This window comes from Lissotriton vulgaris, chromosome 5 (assembly GCF_964263255.1).
Source record: "Lissotriton vulgaris chromosome 5, aLisVul1.2, whole genome shotgun sequence".
Taxonomy (NCBI): Eukaryota; Metazoa; Chordata; class Amphibia; order Caudata; family Salamandridae; genus Lissotriton; species Lissotriton vulgaris.
Window position 1 is genome coordinate 1837336804 of NC_141693.1, and position 18236 is coordinate 1837355039.

General features: G+C 43.3%; 1 protein-coding gene across 3 annotated transcripts in view; it reads right to left on the reverse strand.

Moving 5' to 3' along the window:
• TBKBP1 (TBK1 binding protein 1) overlaps positions 1 to 18236 on the reverse strand; it is a 368191-nt gene that overhangs the window by 34848 nt on the left and 315107 nt on the right. For all 3 annotated transcript variants that reach the window (XM_086924306.1, XM_086924304.1, XM_086924305.1), the window contains exon 8: positions 4210 to 4328. In XM_086924306.1, the coding sequence (XP_086780432.1) occupies positions 4210 to 4328 (119 nt within the window). The remainder of the gene's footprint in view (positions 1 to 4209; positions 4329 to 18236) is intronic.

Genomic DNA, 18236 nt, shown 5'->3' on the forward strand with positions numbered 1-18236 from the left:
TCGTAGAGTGGAGCTGTGTTCAGTGGAAAAGCGTACAGTGGAGTAGCATACATTGGAGGGGCTTACAGTGAAGTGGCATGCACCTGAGTGTGATAGAAAGGAGTGGCATACAGTAGAATAGCACAGTATACAGTGGTGTGGAGTGGCGTAGAGTGGAGTGGCATACAGTGGCGTGGCACTGAGTGAAGTGACGTAAATTGGATTGCCGTAGCGTGGAGTGGCATATAGTGGAGTGCCGTACGATGGAATACAGTGGAGTGGCATAGATTGGAGGGGTGTAGAGTGGAAGGGCGTTTAGTAGAAGGGAGCATAAAGTGGAGTGGTGTAGAGCTGAGTGGCGTAGAGTGAAATCGCATAGTGGAGTGGCGTAGTGGCGTAGAGAAGTGTACAGCAGAGTGGTGTAGAATGCAGTGTGGTAGAGTGGAGTATGTTATTGAAAAAGGTAGAGTGAACGTATAAATTGTAAATGGTAAGTTTTAGTATTATGTGTGAATAGTGGAAGTAGGGGAAAAGTTACCTGTTTTTAAAAACTTAGTTATAGGTATAACACTGTACATATGGATGAGAAAACAGTATGTGATTGGCTAATAGCTGTGTTTACCAAAGGTAAAAGGCCACCATGTAGTTTTTATGACAGTTTTACTGCATTCTGGGTTAGGGTCTTAGAAATAGGTAAGTATTAGGTTTTTTATTGTTCACTACCTTTTACCACTTTATTAAGTAGTATTAGATAAACAGATTTATTTATCATTTACTATAACATTTTATAGCAGTATAGGGATAACTGCACATTTTTTGTAAGAAGATCTATCAATTTTATGTATTACAGTGCTACTCTATAGATATTTTTGTGCATATTTAAATATGTTAAAACTAGAAAATACACTTTAGTACACTATATTTGAAAGCTGTAGTATATTTAAATGTAATTTAACACATTTATTTATTTGCAATTTATTTCTGGGACCTCGATACACCCCAGGCAGTACATGGTATTCCGTACATTTAAAAATAAAACAAATATAGAAACATATAAATATTTTGCGCCACCTATTACCACTTTATTAAAGTGGTAATTAGTAGGGGACAAATAACAAACCTAATACTTACCTAGATCTAAATGCGCACCGCAGAACACAGCCAAACAGCACCTAAAAATAAGATGGCTGCCTTTAGCTTTTGTAAAGGCAGTCATCAGCTAGTCACCTAATAACTTGTCATCGCTATTAGTAATGCGGTACTACAGCGACAACAGATATCACTAAGTTGTTTTGCCTTATAACTTAACAACCACAAATTTAGTTGCCATGTGAAAATAGATAATTTACATATTATACTGTACCTTCCTGGAATTTTCATTGAAATTCAACAGACCGTTTTAGCACTACGTCCAATAGAAAAAGTCTATGTAAAAGCATTGGGGTCCAAATCTGCTTTGGGACTCCCCTTTTTACTCTGCACCCCCTTCACATAATTAAGTGAAACTTTCCATCCTCTGCCAAAGTACAGGGTGTAATAGGTCTTCATCTTGCGAAAAATTAAGAAACTTCTGCCATATCTTCCCACCACTACAGGCAAAACCCTAATTTCAACATTGGTGTTTTCTCGCACTGACTATTGCAATGCCCTTTTCCTCAATGCGCAAGAGAAGGTTATCTCCAAACTTCAAATGATTCAAAACGCCTCAGCTAGAGTTCTACTGGGCATTCCAAAATTTACCTCTGTTTCCAATCACCTGGCTCAACTGCACTGGCTTCCGGTTAGGAGTCGTACTAAGTTTAAGTCCTTATGCATTGTGTATAAGGCAGTAAACAACATAGGACCCAAATTTCTCAGAAACTCCTTCAAGCCTCTACCAGCCCCCAGAACGCTACGTTCTAACACTGCTCCCCTGATTCAAATCCCAGAACAAGGAAAGTTAACTGGGGAGACAGACGCTTTATCATTGCAGCTGCAAAGCTATGGAACTCCCTTCCTCTTAATATAAAATCTAGTCCTACATTGATCATCTTTAGAAAGCAACTAAAGACATGGTTGTTTTCTCAATGACTTAATCAGCAACAGCAAACATAAAAATACTGCACTAGATCTCTAAAATACTGGCACTAGTCCTAGCTCATTGCGCCGAGACACCCATGGGTAATTGCAGCGCTTTAAAAATTGCATAAATAAATAAATAAAGGTTTCCGGAGATTCGTCAAAAAATTTGCAAAGTTATTAAGGGGCAAAAATCCAAAGAATTTATATATCCATATATGTTTAATACTAAAAATGTATCTATATACTAATATATTTATTTAGGTATTAAAGATTTAAAGTGAAATAAAAATAAAAAATAAACTGTTTTGTAAAACTCCCTAAAAGGTAATTTAAATTACTTTATATTTAATTGATTTTAATTGTTATTTAATCTATTTTAAAAACATTACAATAATTAATATTATATTACCCCTCCCTGAACTCTAAAAATCAGTTACTGACGCTACAGAGTACCCATCTCTGAAACTGAAATACTTATTCATACCCCTACAGCCTACCCATCCCTGAACTTTAAAACCACCTTACTATTCCTGAATACTAAAGACATCATACTATCACTACTCCAATCGCTCAACCCAAAAAAACTCTTTACTACACTTATACACTACCCAACCCTGAACCCTAAAAACTACTTATTACCCCTAGACACTACCCATCATTAAACCCTGAAAATTCCTTACCACCCCAATACACTACCCATCTCTGAATCCTAAAAAAAACTCCCAACCCCTAGAAAAACGTATATATCTAAAAACATACCGTATATTAAATTATATGTAAAAATATGTATTTAATATTTATAAATGCAAATCTATTTAATCATATTTTGTATTCCAATTCTTATCTTACTAATCATTTAATTTTCATGAACTTTAATATACCATTACAAATAAACACAAGAGAACTTTAACAATATTTGTATATATAAGTGAATAAGAAACACACCCACACTTAAAGGTAAGTAAAAACCTGTGAAGTAAAAGAGTGAAAAAGTACCTATGATCTAAAGAATCCCAATTTAACTCCTGCAATGTAATGACTCCCAATGTAATGCCTGTGAAGTAACGGTAAGGTATCATGCAGACAGCGATCAATACAAGCTTATTCTTCCACTGCCCATCTGCACTGCCTTTGGCAGTAAGGACTACTCAGTACTCACTGGCAGCTGATCCCTGTCCGTTCTTCCCACCTGCCCTTTTTTTGTTCGTATGGAGAGGCAGTGCTTTTAGGTAAGACTTTAGCTCCTTCTGCTATGAGGCATCATGTAACCTTCTTTTTTACTGTGAGTCCTAGTTATTGAGCTTTTCAGTCCTCCCATCAATTTTGGACCATATAGCATGTAATGGTATCTTTTTGACATCCTACATTGGATTACCAAATTAGATTGATTTGTTCAAGTATAGTCACAGCAATTGAGTTTTTTTCTGTAGCAGTCTTCCTCAGTTTTTAAAACATTTTAATTGATACTGACTTTTGAACCTTACACATTCCAAATATTTTATGACGAGGTGGAAGCTTGTGATCCTTGTGTGTCTTTGCATCCATGACACAGTCTCATTGAAGAAAATACACTATTTATTGATGGACCCCATCATGCTATTTTGTAAGATTCAGGATGACTCTCTCCCCATTTAATTAACCATTGGTCCTGATGAAGGTGGAACATGCATCACCTGAGATGCACCAAAACCTTTTAATTGCCCATGTTGTTGGTCCTGAAAGGAGGAATTGAACACTTAATTGGTTTCTTCCTCGCCACTGGTGGTGCGCAGCAGGGAATCTATTTTTAATGTTTGATGGACTGAACTTGTTGATTATACCCAAGATATTGGTGTGGGGCTTTCATTCAGGGACATAAGTTCTCTACAGAAAAACATTGTTTTTGTATAAATTGTGTTGATTAAAATGATTTTTCCGTACTACTCTTAAGTAGTAGATTTTGTTTGTATACATTCATTAAGTGATTGATATTGAAAGATAAAAGTAAGCTGGATAGAGTTAGAGTAGTGATTATAGCTGTGATGTGCAACTTACTATTTTTTGGGGCATAGAAGAGTTTAGTTTGGGTTTGTCACTTCGCACCTCCCCTTGCTGGTCCTTTCTTGCTCTTCCCAGAATGCAGCACTCCCCATAGGCACCTGATAATCCCCACCAGCGCTGAGCACTCACTTGCACTTCCAGCCTGCTCCTGCAGTAGTGTCCTAAGGATCTGGCCTTGCAGTGAACTCAGGGTGCGTAGTCGGCACAGTTCCTCCGTCAGCTCCGTGTAGGCAAGTGCTAGATTCACCCTATGACAACAAAAACATAAGAAGTAAATATCTGTTCTTTGCCTTTTCATCTTAGGTGTCTGCCTATTTGACCAATAAAAGATCAGGGTAGAGAATTCTGTGCAATGGAAACAGAAACACGCATTGGCAAAGCCTATTGATCTGGCATTGGCAGCCATCCTTTTGGCTTGGACAGTGCTTTTGATTAATCATGCTCTTTTTAAGCCTTTATTGTTGGAGAAGTTGTCAGGCCTTCTTCAATCATAAAAAATGTCTGAAGGTGCAAATATTGTAAGGTCTAAAAAAGCACACATTGCATGGTAGTCCCTGACACTGAATTGAACTACAATATTTGCGGATGAGCTCCTTGCAAAAGAGCAGAACACCTTCACTCAAGATGAAGTTAGACAAATCCTTTAGTAGACTGACCTTCTGCCCTATGCTGCATTGGGTGGAAAAACTATGAATGACACAACAAGAAACCAATGGATGAAGAGCACCGACTAAAAGCCCTACATGAAATACGAATAGTTTTTATAAAATTAAAAGGTCCTGGCTAACGCCACTCCTACGAAGGGCATTAAAGTAACATACATTTTTGATTGTTTTTCAAAGCAGTCATATAAATGAAAAAAGACTATACCATTGGTTAAATGTAGTGTTATAGTGGATGTTGAAGTGGTGTTTTTGAAGACGTAGAGCTACAGGTAGATGAAGCATGCGTGCGCCTATAGAGGTAAGTCTAGGGACAGAGGTAAGTTAAGAGATAGAGGTATGCATTTGTGTTTAGGTAGGTCAAGAGGTGGTTGAGATAGGTGCATAAATACGTGTAAAGATTGGTGTAGAGCTTTGAGTACATTTAGATGGATGGAGGTACTCGTTGACCCGCTAACCATGGGCCACATTCTAGGTGTTAAGTGAACATATGCGCCAAGGAGTTAAATGTAAGTGTAGGGATGGGAGTAGTTGCAGAAGTAGCATTATAGTAAGTGTAGTGTTTAGAGCTAGTATAAGAGGTTGTGCCATCTGTTCATCGCTATATCATTCACTATTATGAGTCCATTCCCATGGCCAAACAAATATAAAATGAAAAACTTGTTAGGGAATTTTAATTTCATGTTCCTAATTAATATATTTCTTCATTATCAAATTTTTCTACATTTTACATTTATGCATAAGTCCCAACCACTTAACAAAATAGTTATTTACATGTAACAGTAGATTTGAGCTTGAAACTCTTCTAGATTCACATAGTATGTCCTTTCCCACCCACTGTCTTGTGACCAGTGGTGGCTCGCACAGCTAAGTGCGGTGAGGCGGGGTTGGGGGGTGTTTGGAAGTCGACAAAAGACAGGAATATTAAACAAATAAATAAACCCACTTACTTTGCGCTCGTTGCATCGCTGCCTTTGCGATGCGGCGAGCGCAAAGTAGGTGGTTTTATTTATTTATTTATTAATACTTATCCTTCCGTCTCTCGACTTCCACCACCCTCCACCCCGCCCTGCCCCAATGCCCCACCGCTCTTACCTGTACGAGTCGTCACTGCTTGTGACTGGGAACAGAGTTGTATCTTTAAATCTAGGATTTTGCTCTGAGCGTTGACTATGTGTGAATTCAATATAACTCACTGTGACATCAAACTACATGCCGACAACGCCCCAATAAGTGACTTTCATTCGAGATTTTTCTTGTTTTCTTTTCTGTAAACTTGCACTGAATCCGTTCCTTAACGGGGAGAGTCATATATAAAACTAGACGAGTTTCAAGCTGGATGAGTGCCAAATAAATGATTTAATACTGTCTCTTTACTATTCACTCTAATTGTGCTTGGATTTCTACACAGTAATGGTAACACATCTGGATTGTCTGAACAGTCTGGCTGTAGTTTGCTTAGGTACTGCTAAAACTAAAGCATGAAGTGCATATGCTAAATAAGCATTTGCAATGCACTAGGTCTCGCATTTACGTGAGTTTGAGCTATGGGCATTGGAAATGACTGCCTTTTATTTATGTTTTAGTTTTTAAAGCAAAGGCATCGTCATTTACAATGCAAATAGCTTAAACTTGTGTAAATACAAGACCTATTGCATTGCAAATGCATGGTTTCTATTGCATCTTGGTATTTGTAGTAATAAAATAGATCTATGGGTAAAAGACAACACGAACGTAAGGAAATATAAGGTAAATCTACTCGTGCACAGCATGAAAATACTTAAGATTTCTATGCCCGCACCCTTCTTTAATAATCCTTCAAAAGACTACTGAACCTGCAGTAAGAATTTGAACAGCATTTCCGCCTTTACTTTGCAGTCTAAGTTGCCCACATATATGGTCCTGTCTGCTTCTTCCTGTTGGCTGTTCATAGTGCACCTTCGCGCATCTCAAGCTGTCACCCGGCTGTGCAACAACTTTTGCAGTGATGAATGCAGGGAAAAGTAACCAGGCCCGGGCCATGGTTTATCACTGAGTGCGGTTGCTGACACACCGTCATAAAGGAAGGAAAGGGAATAGAACTGGACGCGACAAGATGCTGTTGAACACTACGAATTACAAGCAGCTCAAGAATCCCAAGAGAGAAGAGGATACAGTTTCAATAAAGATCTGCTGTGATAACATTGTGAAAGATGCATGTCACGGTATGACTTGTCGAGCAAAACAGCACAGGGCCACAAAGAGGAGTGGTGGGGGCGGGCACAGGGAGACAAGGGGGAGTGGTGCAGGCGGGCAAAGAAGGCACAGGAACACAGAGAGGAGTGGTGGGGCGGGCACACGTAGGCAAGGAGGCACTGCAGCTGCGGCCCTGCGCACCGCTGCTCGCTCCCGCAGCGAAACGCAGTTGGAGTGAATCTTTCAGAAGAGGTGGGACGTGCACCCACCTTTAGCCATTTTCAGGCTTTGATTCTAAAAAGGCACACGCAAAAGCAAATCCAATACGTAAAAGGAGTTAGACCCACACAGAGTAGGTACAAGAAGCCTCGCAGAGCAGCGTGTGCCCACTACGCTAGGCTCAACCTAAAAAGGGTGGAGATCACATGGGGTCTTCCACCCATTAAGTACCAAGAGTGCTGTTTGCCTGTATTATTATTGTACAGCTGGTACTGGGCCCTGTCACCTCTGTGACTTCACTGGGGGCCGGTACAGAGGGGACTATGTTAGCAATATTTGCTTTGAGTCCAAAAACGTAGCCTGCCATAACTTGTTTTCTATTCTTTATGCTGTTGAAAGGGCAGAAGGAAGCTTCCCCAACAATAAACTTCCACAAAACGTTTACAAAAACCATGTCAAGCACTGATTAAGCATAAAGGCTGGCAGCCATTACCAGACCTGTTGGGTTTACCATGCTTGTTTGAGAAAGATGGCGTCCCTACGTATACTACAAATAACCGTAGAGTTTTGAACATCCCTGCCTATACGTACTAATTGATTTTTGATGAAAAATTGATCTTTTTTGTCTCAACATGCTTTACCCCAGCGTTAACGAATTGCATTGTAAGGTTCTCTCGATTCCTGTTTCCGCTCCGTCTCCACCTCACCTTGGGTTATCAAAACTTGACGTGTAAACACTCGGTAAAGTATCCAAACAAGAATCTTCCACTAAACAGAAGAGAGCTGACCTTTAAGTCAAGAGGAGCGCTTATTATGCCTATCTCTATGGTGAATGTTTGGGGACACTCTATCTGTATTGCCTATCCTTTAGACTTCCGGTTTGAGTTCACATGCTGCGGCGCTCCTCCCGCCTCTGCCTCTATGATCCTTCTGCAAATGAAGAGGGCAGCTTACAGGTACGCATGGTGTGGAGTAATGGCTGTTAGTGTGCAAAGGCGAGGTTAATGAAAGGTGCTCATTAGCGTGGCAGTGAGGATGATTTCTAGTGCTTAGGTTCGCCCATAGAACTACCAAATTACCTCACACTGCTGTGTATAACTGCCGGTGCTGGATTATTATCATTCCAGCAACTGCATTCTGGGAATTGTAGTTATACGGTCATTATTCTCGTTAGGAAGTGATACTTCGCAGCATGCAGTGGTTGAAGATGTACTCATGGAGTAACAATGTACTTCTGTGGGCGGGCAAAGATGGCACAGGGACACAAAGAGGAGTGGTGGGGCGGGCACAAGGAGGCAAGGAAGCACTGCAGCTGCCGCACTGAGCGCCGCTGCACTCTCCCGTGTCAAAACGCCGAGGGAGTGAACCTTTAAGAAGAAGTGGGACAAGCCCCCACCTTCAGCCATTTGCAGGCTTTGATCCTAAAAAGACACACACAAAAGCCAATCCAATGCGTGGGAGGAGTTAGACCCACACAGAGTAGATACAAGAAGTCTCGCAGAGCAGCGCATGCACGCTGTACTAGTCTCAACCTAAAAAATAACTTGTTTCTTTTCTTGATTTCTATTTTGTCTTTGAGTTGCTCTGGAAATATTCAGTGCATGTACAGCCCTTGCTTCTTGAATGAAAAAATAAGATGATTTTATAGTCTGAGGGACATGAAAGGAATACACACATTTGGAACAAATTGTGGGTGTATTGTCATTCCAAGTTTCGCTTTTTTTACTTTCTAATTATTTACATATATAAAAAGCTATGGTTCTTGATTGAACTGATGTAGAACTTGTTTACATTTCTGAAAGGTAAGAGTTTTAGATAGATTTTACAATTTAGTTCATAGGGTGACACCACCCCAGAAGAAAATGTAAACTGTGAGGGAATACTGTGTTGAATGCATAACCTTGTAACTCCTCCCATCAATTTTTTAATAAGCAGTATTTCAAATATCTGTGGTTGGTTTATAGCCCTAGTGTATGTTGTGATAGTGGATACATTTACATGATGCATAGCATAGTCCATAATCTAATAAATACATACTAAGCTGTTCTTGAAAGTGATACTTTGAACAACAATGTACGTGTATACATGTATGTACATGGTATTTGTATACAGGTTGAAAGGCAATGATACAGGTAACTAATTATTGAAGAGGAAGCTTGATTCTGACAGTGGACTGCATTGCTATTTTGTTATGATGTCTTGTTCTTTAAAGAGGCATGTCTTTAGCTTCGTCCTAAGATACATCAGGGCCTTGGTGGATACACAGATGTTCCAGATATTAGGAGCATAAATGGAGAAAGACTTTTTTTTTGCACTTCTTTGTTTCCAGTTCTGATTGTGGGTATGCTGAGAGTAATAGAGGGGGTGAGCTTGTCAGTCAGCTAAATAGGATTTCTGGTCGCGAAGGCTTAGTAGATAAGGCATCTGGTTTCAAGATGGTGAGGGTTGGCAAGGAGAGCCTGTGAAGTTCCATCAGGGTGGGAGTGATGTAGTTGAATCCACTTAACTATACAACAAAATTATGTTAATCGTCTCCTTTACCCTTTTTACGGATCATCCAATAGTCTGGTAATTTTAAGTGGTGGAACATTATGATGTAAGGGAGCCAGGCCGCTGGTTGCAAGCTCTGTTTCCTGGGGTGGTAAACGTCCCCCTCCCCACTACCACACCATATAAAGAGGTCAATGTACGATGATAGCTTGAGAAATGTGAATACCATGTCAGATATGACCACCTAAGCACCCTCGTTCGAGGTACTGTAGTGACTAAACCTATTCCTCTTAGCAGCATAGCACGGGCGTGTGGTAAACCCCTCCTGAAGCAAGATGAGATATCCAAACAATAGGACCTCAGCAACCAATTTTCTAGGGTGAACTGCCTGGGATTTGGGGTCTGACTCTCCCTTGGTTCTTTGTGAGAAGGTCTGGCTTGTATGAAAGCTTCTTGTGCGGGTTTATGAACATTTCTAGAAGGGTTGAGAACCATGGTTGTCTGGCCCTTGTGGAAGCCACCAGGATGACGGGGATGGATGTTTGCCACAGGTTTCTGACCATGTACGGCAGAAGGGAGAATGAAAGAAAAGCATACGCAAAGATCTCTTACCAGTTCATTCACAGGGCTTTTCCCATGGATTGGGGGTCTGAAAACCTACAGGCGAAGTTTGAGTATTTTGCATTTTCACAAGTGACGAAGAGGTCAATATCCGGGGGCCCCAATTTACAGAAGTATGGAAGTAGGACTTGTGAGTAGAGTACTCATTCATAGACGTGTTGCTGCATCTTGCAAAGCAGGTCTGCAAAGTCGTTGTTCACCCCCAGGAAGTATTCAGCTAGGAGATGTACTTGGTGATGGATAACCCAATGCCAATTCACTGTGCTAGCGCGGACAATTGAGGATTGACTTTTGTCTTGGTTTCGTAGGTAAAACATGACAGTCATGTCGGTCCGTACCAGGACCTCCTTGCCCCGAATGTCTTGGAGAAAAGCTGTCAGGGCAAGGTCTATGGCTAAAAGTTCCAGCTGTTTGATGTGGAGAGCCCGTTGATTTGGTGGCCACAGGCCCTGAACTGTCATGTCATTCAGATGCGCCCCCTACCCTGTGAATGATGCGCCCATGGTGATATTATATAATAATAATCCACATGTGTAAAGCGCAAACAATCCCCCGTAAGGTTCTCCAGGCGCTGGGGGCCGTCAGGAAGATTAAGCAAGCTATTACCCAGAGTCACATGGTGCTGGGCTAATCTGCAGCCGGTGCCGGGGATCAAACTGTGATCCCCAGTTTCCAGCGTCAGTCGCACTGGCCACGGCACCACACCTCTCCCTTAATATTGACTTGTGGAACTGAGTCTGCAAAGGGCCTGCTCAGCAACAGGTTGTTGCTGTTCCACCACTGTAGACAGTGATGGGTATTTGCCCTTATCCACACCAGTTCTACCCAGTGACCCTCTGCTTGTGACCACTATGCCAAGAGGCACTCTTGAATGTGTTACAGCAAACAAATGATGGACCGAATGCTGACAATGCAAACATTCTCCCCTAGTCAAAAGATCTGGGTTAAATCCATTATTCTTTTGCCCACTACGCCACCCCAGTTTGGACCCAGCCATATGCAAATCAGTGTTGACCCTGTGCCTCACGGGTATTTTCAAAAGGAGCAAAGGGGGAAAAACAGGCAAGGTTGCCCTCCACTCAGAAAGCATAAACACAACAAAAATCCTGTCCTCTGGGTGATTTATATATCAGTTTTTCAAACAAATGTAGATAGAATATCCTATACTTATTTCCTCTACTGTAGCCCCTCACTTCTCTTTAATTAGGGAGTTGTAAGCTGTATATCACCAACCATTTAACATTTCGAGATATTCACAATTCCTATTCATTTCCAATTTTCAAAATAGATATTTCCAAAGAAGACAGTTCAAAGAAACATAAACCAGCAAGTGGAAAAAAGTGTGAAGGACAAAAATGACACATCACGGGCGCACCACCAACGGGGCAACTGGCAGGTACTAACCCGATTAGGCCCCTTTTCTCATCACTGGCCGTCATTTTTATTGTCCAGGAAAAGAAAAACAACAGTGTCCAAAACAAAAGAAAGGAAATGTGTAATGTATAAGTGCAAAGGAGCGAACAGACGGTTCCGTCACGAGTATGTGAGAGCCGCTCCCCCCCCCCCCCCCCTTCCCCCTAGCGCTGCGTCAGAATTGCTGCCGCAGCGAAGGGGTTAAAAACAGTATTCCTCCTTTTGATTTCCATTTTGAGACCTTCCAAGTCTGTTTCAAAGGTGAAAAGTTAGATTAGTTTTATGTCACTTTTCCTTGATTGTTGAAGTACATGTATTTTCTTACCTCTTGGGTGGCTTTTTTCTTGGCTCCAAAAGTCCTTTTTGTTCAAACATTGTTGACTAAAGGCCTCATTTAAAGTATAGAGGGCTGTGCTCCTTTCTGCCAAGTCAGTGGATGAAGGTACTGCGCTGCCCAGGCAGAGCCCACTATATTTAGAGATCGCCCCTAGCTATTGCTATGTTTTCAGCAGAGCTGCATCCACGGCGGATCAATCAATCAATCAGGGGAGATTGTAAGTGCGCTACTCACCCGTGAGGGTCTCAAGGTGCTGGGAGGGGGTAAGCAGCTCCGCTTAGTCGAAGAGCCATGTCTTGAGTGTCTTCTTGAAGATGTTCTGGGATGGGGCGCAACTGATGTTGATCTGGAGTTTGTTCCAGGTCTTGGCAACGATGTTGGAGAAGGCTCTTCCCCCTGATCTGGCTTTGCGGATGCGGGTTGTTTTGGCGGTGACGAGGTTGGCGGATTGGAGGTTTCTCTTGGGTACATGGAAGGATATTCTCTCGTTGAGGTATTGGGGTCCGGTGTAGTGGAGGCATTTGTAGGTGTGGGTGAGTATCTTGAAAGTGACTCTCTTCTCAACGGGGAGCCAGTGGAGGTTCCCCAGGTGTTGGGTGATGTGTTTGTGTCGAGGGATGCAGAGGACAAGTCTGGCTGCCGTGTTTTGTATGGTCTGAAGTGTGTGGAGCAGAGATTTGTTGATCCCAGCGTGGAGGGCGTTTCCATAGTCCAGTCTGCTGGTGATGAGTGCGTGGGTGACGGTCTTCCTTGATTCAGGGGGGATCCATTTGAAGATCTTTCCGAGAATGTGGAGGGTGTTGAAGCAGCTGGAGGCAACGGCGTTGACCTGCCATGTCATGGAGAGGGCGGAGTCGAGTATGATGCAGAGGTTTCAGCCGTGGTCTGTGGGGGTGGGTGGGTTGCCGTGGGTGGTGGGCCACCTGGTGTTGTCCCATGCAGATGGAGAGGGTCTGAGGATGAGGACCTCTGTCTTCTCCGAGTTGAGCTTCAGGTAGCAGCTGCTCATCCAGGATGCGACTTCTTCCATTCCTTCCTGGAAATTGAGTCTGGTGGTGACAGGGTCCTTGGAGAGTGAGAGGATGAGCTGGGTGTCGTCGGTATAAGATCCTTGGTGAGTCCGATCTATCGGACGATGGCTGCGAATGGGGCCATGTAGATGTTGAAGAGCGTGGGGCTGAGCGATGATCCTTGGGGGACTCGCAGATGATTTCTGTGGGTTCGGAGAGGAAGGCTGGCAGTCTGATCCTTTGGGTTCTGTCGTTGAGGAAGGAGAAGATCCAGTCAAGGGCTGTTTCTTGTAGGCCAGCGTCATGGAGTCTGTGGTGGGAGACGGTGTCGAACGCAGCCGAGAGGTCAAGTAGGATCGGGGTCGCAGTTTGTCCTTGGTTGAGGAGGGTGTGGATGTCATCTGTGGCGATGAGTAGAGTGGTCTCAGTGCTGTGGTTACTGCGAAATCCGTTTGGGAGGGGTTGAGGATGGAGTTTTCTTCGATGATTTTGTTAGCTGGGCATTGACGATCTTCTCGGTGACTTTGGCTGCGAAGGGGAGGAGGGAGATGCGTCGGTAGTTCTTGAGGTCCGCTGAGGATTTCTTGAGTAGGGGTCTGACGTCTGCGCGTTTCCAGCCGTTGGGAAAGGTTCCAGTCTTGAAGGTGGTGTAGATGGTGCGTCGTAGTTCTGGAGCAATGGCAGCTGTGGGTAGATTTGCGGCGGGCAGAGGTCCCTGAGTGGATGCCTTTCATGGTCGAGGTGGTGTCTTCGGTGGTGACTGGGGTCCAGGAGGAGATGGTCGACTGGCTGGCTGGCTGGTGTTGCTGGGGAAGGGGGTGGTTTCCAAGTCAGTGGATGAAGGTACTGCTCTGCCCAGGCAGAGTACAGCCCACTATATTTAGAGATCGCTGCTACGCAGGTAGCGATCACTATGTTTTCAGCAGAGCCGCATCCACGGCGGATCCACGGCGGATCCACTAAAGGAACTGAAGCTTTGCTGTGTGGGCACCATGCTCAACATTCACACATAACAATGTTTTTGCTTTTTAAAAACAACATCCAAAGCGGGGGGAATCGGAGGGGGAATCTTTGTAGTTAATTGTTCATTGACTGATGGCCCAATGTCACTAGGACCATCAGTCAAAGGCTTCCGCTGGCCCCTTCAAATAAAGCAGGGGAGCTGAGTTTGGAGGACAGGGTACTATGCCAAGTTTCTGCTAAAGTGCACTGTCTGCCAAGCTCTCAATAGGAAATAGGATCCTGTAGTTTTTAAGCCGCAACAATGTAAGAGCACATTACATCAAGCTCAGAATCATGGTGATGTTCCTCTTCTGGTATTGCTAGATTCTCATCCTCTGAGAAACCCATTTGATCCATGGATGGACCTATGTGATTTTGTTTTGAGAGAGCGGTTTCTGCAGTCTTAGCCTAATATGCAATAATTATCTCCAAGTTTGAATGTTTTTGGTTCAAATAAAGTGCATCCCACTTTAAGGTATTTGAGAAGACAAAACTTGCACCCTGGATGGTTTGCATTAAAGGCAAATTTTCAGTAGCAATTACAGGAAATACACTGTTTAAGAGGTCAGGGCAGTGGAGGAGAATAGTCTCCATGACTCACTTGACTCCTTGGAAAATCGGAAAGCAAGTTTTCTCAAAAAACTTCTTAACATACCTAATGATACAACTATGAAACAATATGGAATGCTGAGATCAAGTATCACTGTGATCATATTTCAGATTTTTATTTATTTGGCAAATTTATATAGCAATGGGCCTCACCTCACAATTACTTCAACATACTCTACAGTTTGACTTTCAAAAGTTGTTCATATTATAAATTGTATAAATCAGCACCTATCTTCTTTAGTGTGACAGAACTCAAATATGTGACAAGCATTGGTAAAACCAATAGACCTGACTTTACTGTGCTAGTGCAAGCAATCACAGGCATGTATAAATGTTACATGCATGCACAACGTGCACAAATGCAATTTAGCACATTAAAGCCAGACCTTTTGGTTTTGACAATAGTTAGGGTAAAAAGTAGCAAAAGATTGCTTTCTGTATGCAGTACATATGGGCGATAAAGAACTGAATATACAAATTGTCATGATGGCTTTTGCTTTTCAGAGGTAAAATGAAGTCCAAGGGAAGGAGTTCTTAGAAGGCAGATTGATACAACAATAAATAGCTTGAGGTTAGATGGAATACTCCTGTGGGTGAGCCAAAGCCCACTCTGTTTATATTTGAAAGAATTGGTAACAGTAGGTCATGATTGGGATGGGAATGTCCCCTTCGTGGTATGCAGCCATGTTCCCTGTCCTGGGTGCCTGACTGTGTGTGCCTGGTATCCTGACTTTTGATGTATGGTTCTGACGTTATGCTGATCCACCATGTCTGCAGATGCACAAGCATGTTCTTGACATGAATAGATCCTAAACGTGACTTGTGACACAAAGAGGCACACAAACAGTGCATTCATTTATTGGCAGTGCATTACTCTCTCTACGTAGGTTTACCACATAGTGGGTGGTGGCAGTGCACCATGTTTGTAGAATCCATATTATGATCAGATCTATTTATCTGCATAACACCAGTAGAGGACTGCGTGTCCATTCGTCTAAAGTTCTGTTTCTAAAAGCTTACACCCTCCCTAGCCGTAACATCCTGAGTGCACGCTAAGCTTGTTTATGTATGTAGCATATATGGTGTGTGTGATTGAGCCAAAGTAATGGAAGCATGTGGGATCCATTTTGTATACCTTGGGACTGACCTTCACAAGATGGAATGGAGGGTTGTGTTCATAGACTATAGTAGTGAGTTGCTCACATTCCTGAATCTGAAGGGTTGAGGCCGAGAGACTCAAGTGAGGGGTGTGAAGACAGGACTTCATCTATACTACTATTATAAAGAGAGAACTTGCACATTTTGGCAAGGTAAACTCGGGAACCACAGCGCCAATCCACACACCCAATACATTTTTGTAATCCTCAGGGTCGGTAGATGGACATAGGCTCCATAAAATAAAATTAAAACGTAAATTAAAAAATTAAAATTAAAAAACAAAGTAGTCCCTTGCAACTAGCGCCGGCCGCGACGTCTGCGGCCGGCATTCACCAGAACCAGGAAGAGCAGCGCGACGTCTGAGTGAGGGGAGGAGCGGCCGACATTCACCAGAACCAGGAAGAGCAGCGCGACGTCTGAGTGAGGGAAGGAGCGGCCGACATTCACCAGAACCAGGAAGAGCAGCGCGACGTCTGAGTGAGGGGAGGAGCGGCGAGAAGCAGAACCAGGAAGAGCCGGAGGACAACAGCGCCGGTATGCGAGAACCGGAGGAGCCGGCGGGAAGCGGAGGAGCGGTGAGAGGTACGTTGCGGCTGCACCGCCGTGTTGCTGAAGTCTGGGCGGGAGGCGGGAGGCGGGGGCGGGAGGGAGTCTGCGGGTGCACCGCCCTGTTGTTGAAGTCCGGGCGGGAGGCGGGGGGCGGGAGGGAGTCGGCGGGTGCACCGCCGTGTTGCTTAAGTCCAGGGCGGGAGGGGGGAGGGAGTTCTGACCTGGGATAATGCAGCCCACAGCCCCCTTCAGCCCCAGGCAACGCTGGGGCGGGCTGCTAGTTAGATAAACGATTAGAACTTTTTTGCATGTTATCATCCGCACATGTGTGTAGCTGCACCTGCCAAATGTAATACCGGTCTGTAAGTGGCTGCAACTACCCTAGTGGTGATCAGCCTGTGCATAGCTGCAACTACCAAGGTGATCATCCCTGGCGGGGGCTGGAACTGCTGTAGCTGTAGACTTAGTTGTAATAGAGTCTTCAGCAACAGACATTATGACGAGTCTAAGGAGGGGTGGAGCTGCATCTGCCCATGGTGTCGTCGGGCCCAGCAGGACCTGCCAACCGCAGTAAATGCCCAGTGTGAAGACCTCAAAGCAAGATACACCTATTGTCGGTCCGGTCTGAAACACTCCGCACTTGGACTGCCATCTCCTGCCACTTAAAGACCTAGTGTGTTTTACACTAACAAGGGAACCCAATTAATGGTCAGGGACCTTGGGTATCAATTATTTCGAAAAGAACAGCGGCCCTTGTACTTAAAATATTATATGAATGATTTACATAGGAATACAATGATGTTTATGCTGCTACCTGACGGAGGAGGACGTTGTACGGCATGTGGATATAGGAACCAGGGGATGCCTTAGCCCACTTTTTTAAGAGTGCCTAAGCAGAAGGTATAATACCCCTTTTCTTACAACAAGCCTACAATAGATAGCCAGACTAAACCTACATTTTCCACTACCCTGGTTCCAGCTCTCTTTGGATCAACATCCATATTCTTGATGATATTTACAAGTACAATATTGAAATACCTTTCCAAGAGAATTTTGGCAGTACAGACTACAAATTGATATATACTGCCGAATAATAAGAACGGCTCGGACAGACGAGATACCTCCACAGAGAAGTTTTTGTTCAACAGGATGCCCTATCGAGCATGACAAATCGTTACAGATATTTCCACGCACCCTGATAGTCACGGGAGAAGACATAAGGACACTATCCTATTTTTCACTTCGCCCCGAAGAAGTCCCAAGAGGACGAAACGCGTCGGCTGTAGCTCCTGTGTGTGATTTGTTACTTACAACTGAACTCAATTAAAGAACTCTTAAAGAACAAAAATAACAACTAATGTGATTATTGCTGTTAACCTCATCAAAGTTATCAGTTCATGCAAATTCTGAAGTGGTGCACCTTGACCTTGTTTAAAGTAATTTTCAGTTCATGTTTTGAACCAACATTGTAACGGTGGGTGTTATTGAAGTGTGCACACATATTGTCCCATGTATTATAGTGTGGGTCTAAACTAATTTTGGGAGAATATTTGACCAGGTGCTGTTCTGGTGGGAATTCTCCACCGTTGTTCTTTTTCCAAAATTTTAATGTAAACTGTTAATAAGAACATATAAGTGGGGCATTGCGTTGTTGCAGTCACATTATTTCATGGAATTATTCCTTCCTGGCTCACACTGACCTGCGGCATCGTGCTACTACCACGTAACCGTTTCTGATCCACGAGCAATTGTTCAACTTTGACCTCATCTAGGTTATCCACATAGTATTTGACTACTATACCTTAGGGTAAATAAAATATTTCTGTTGATACGTTCCTACGCTCACTGCCTGTCCTCCGGGCTCCGGACTGCCACCCACCTTTCCCTAGACACTGTCGTACGTGCAACACG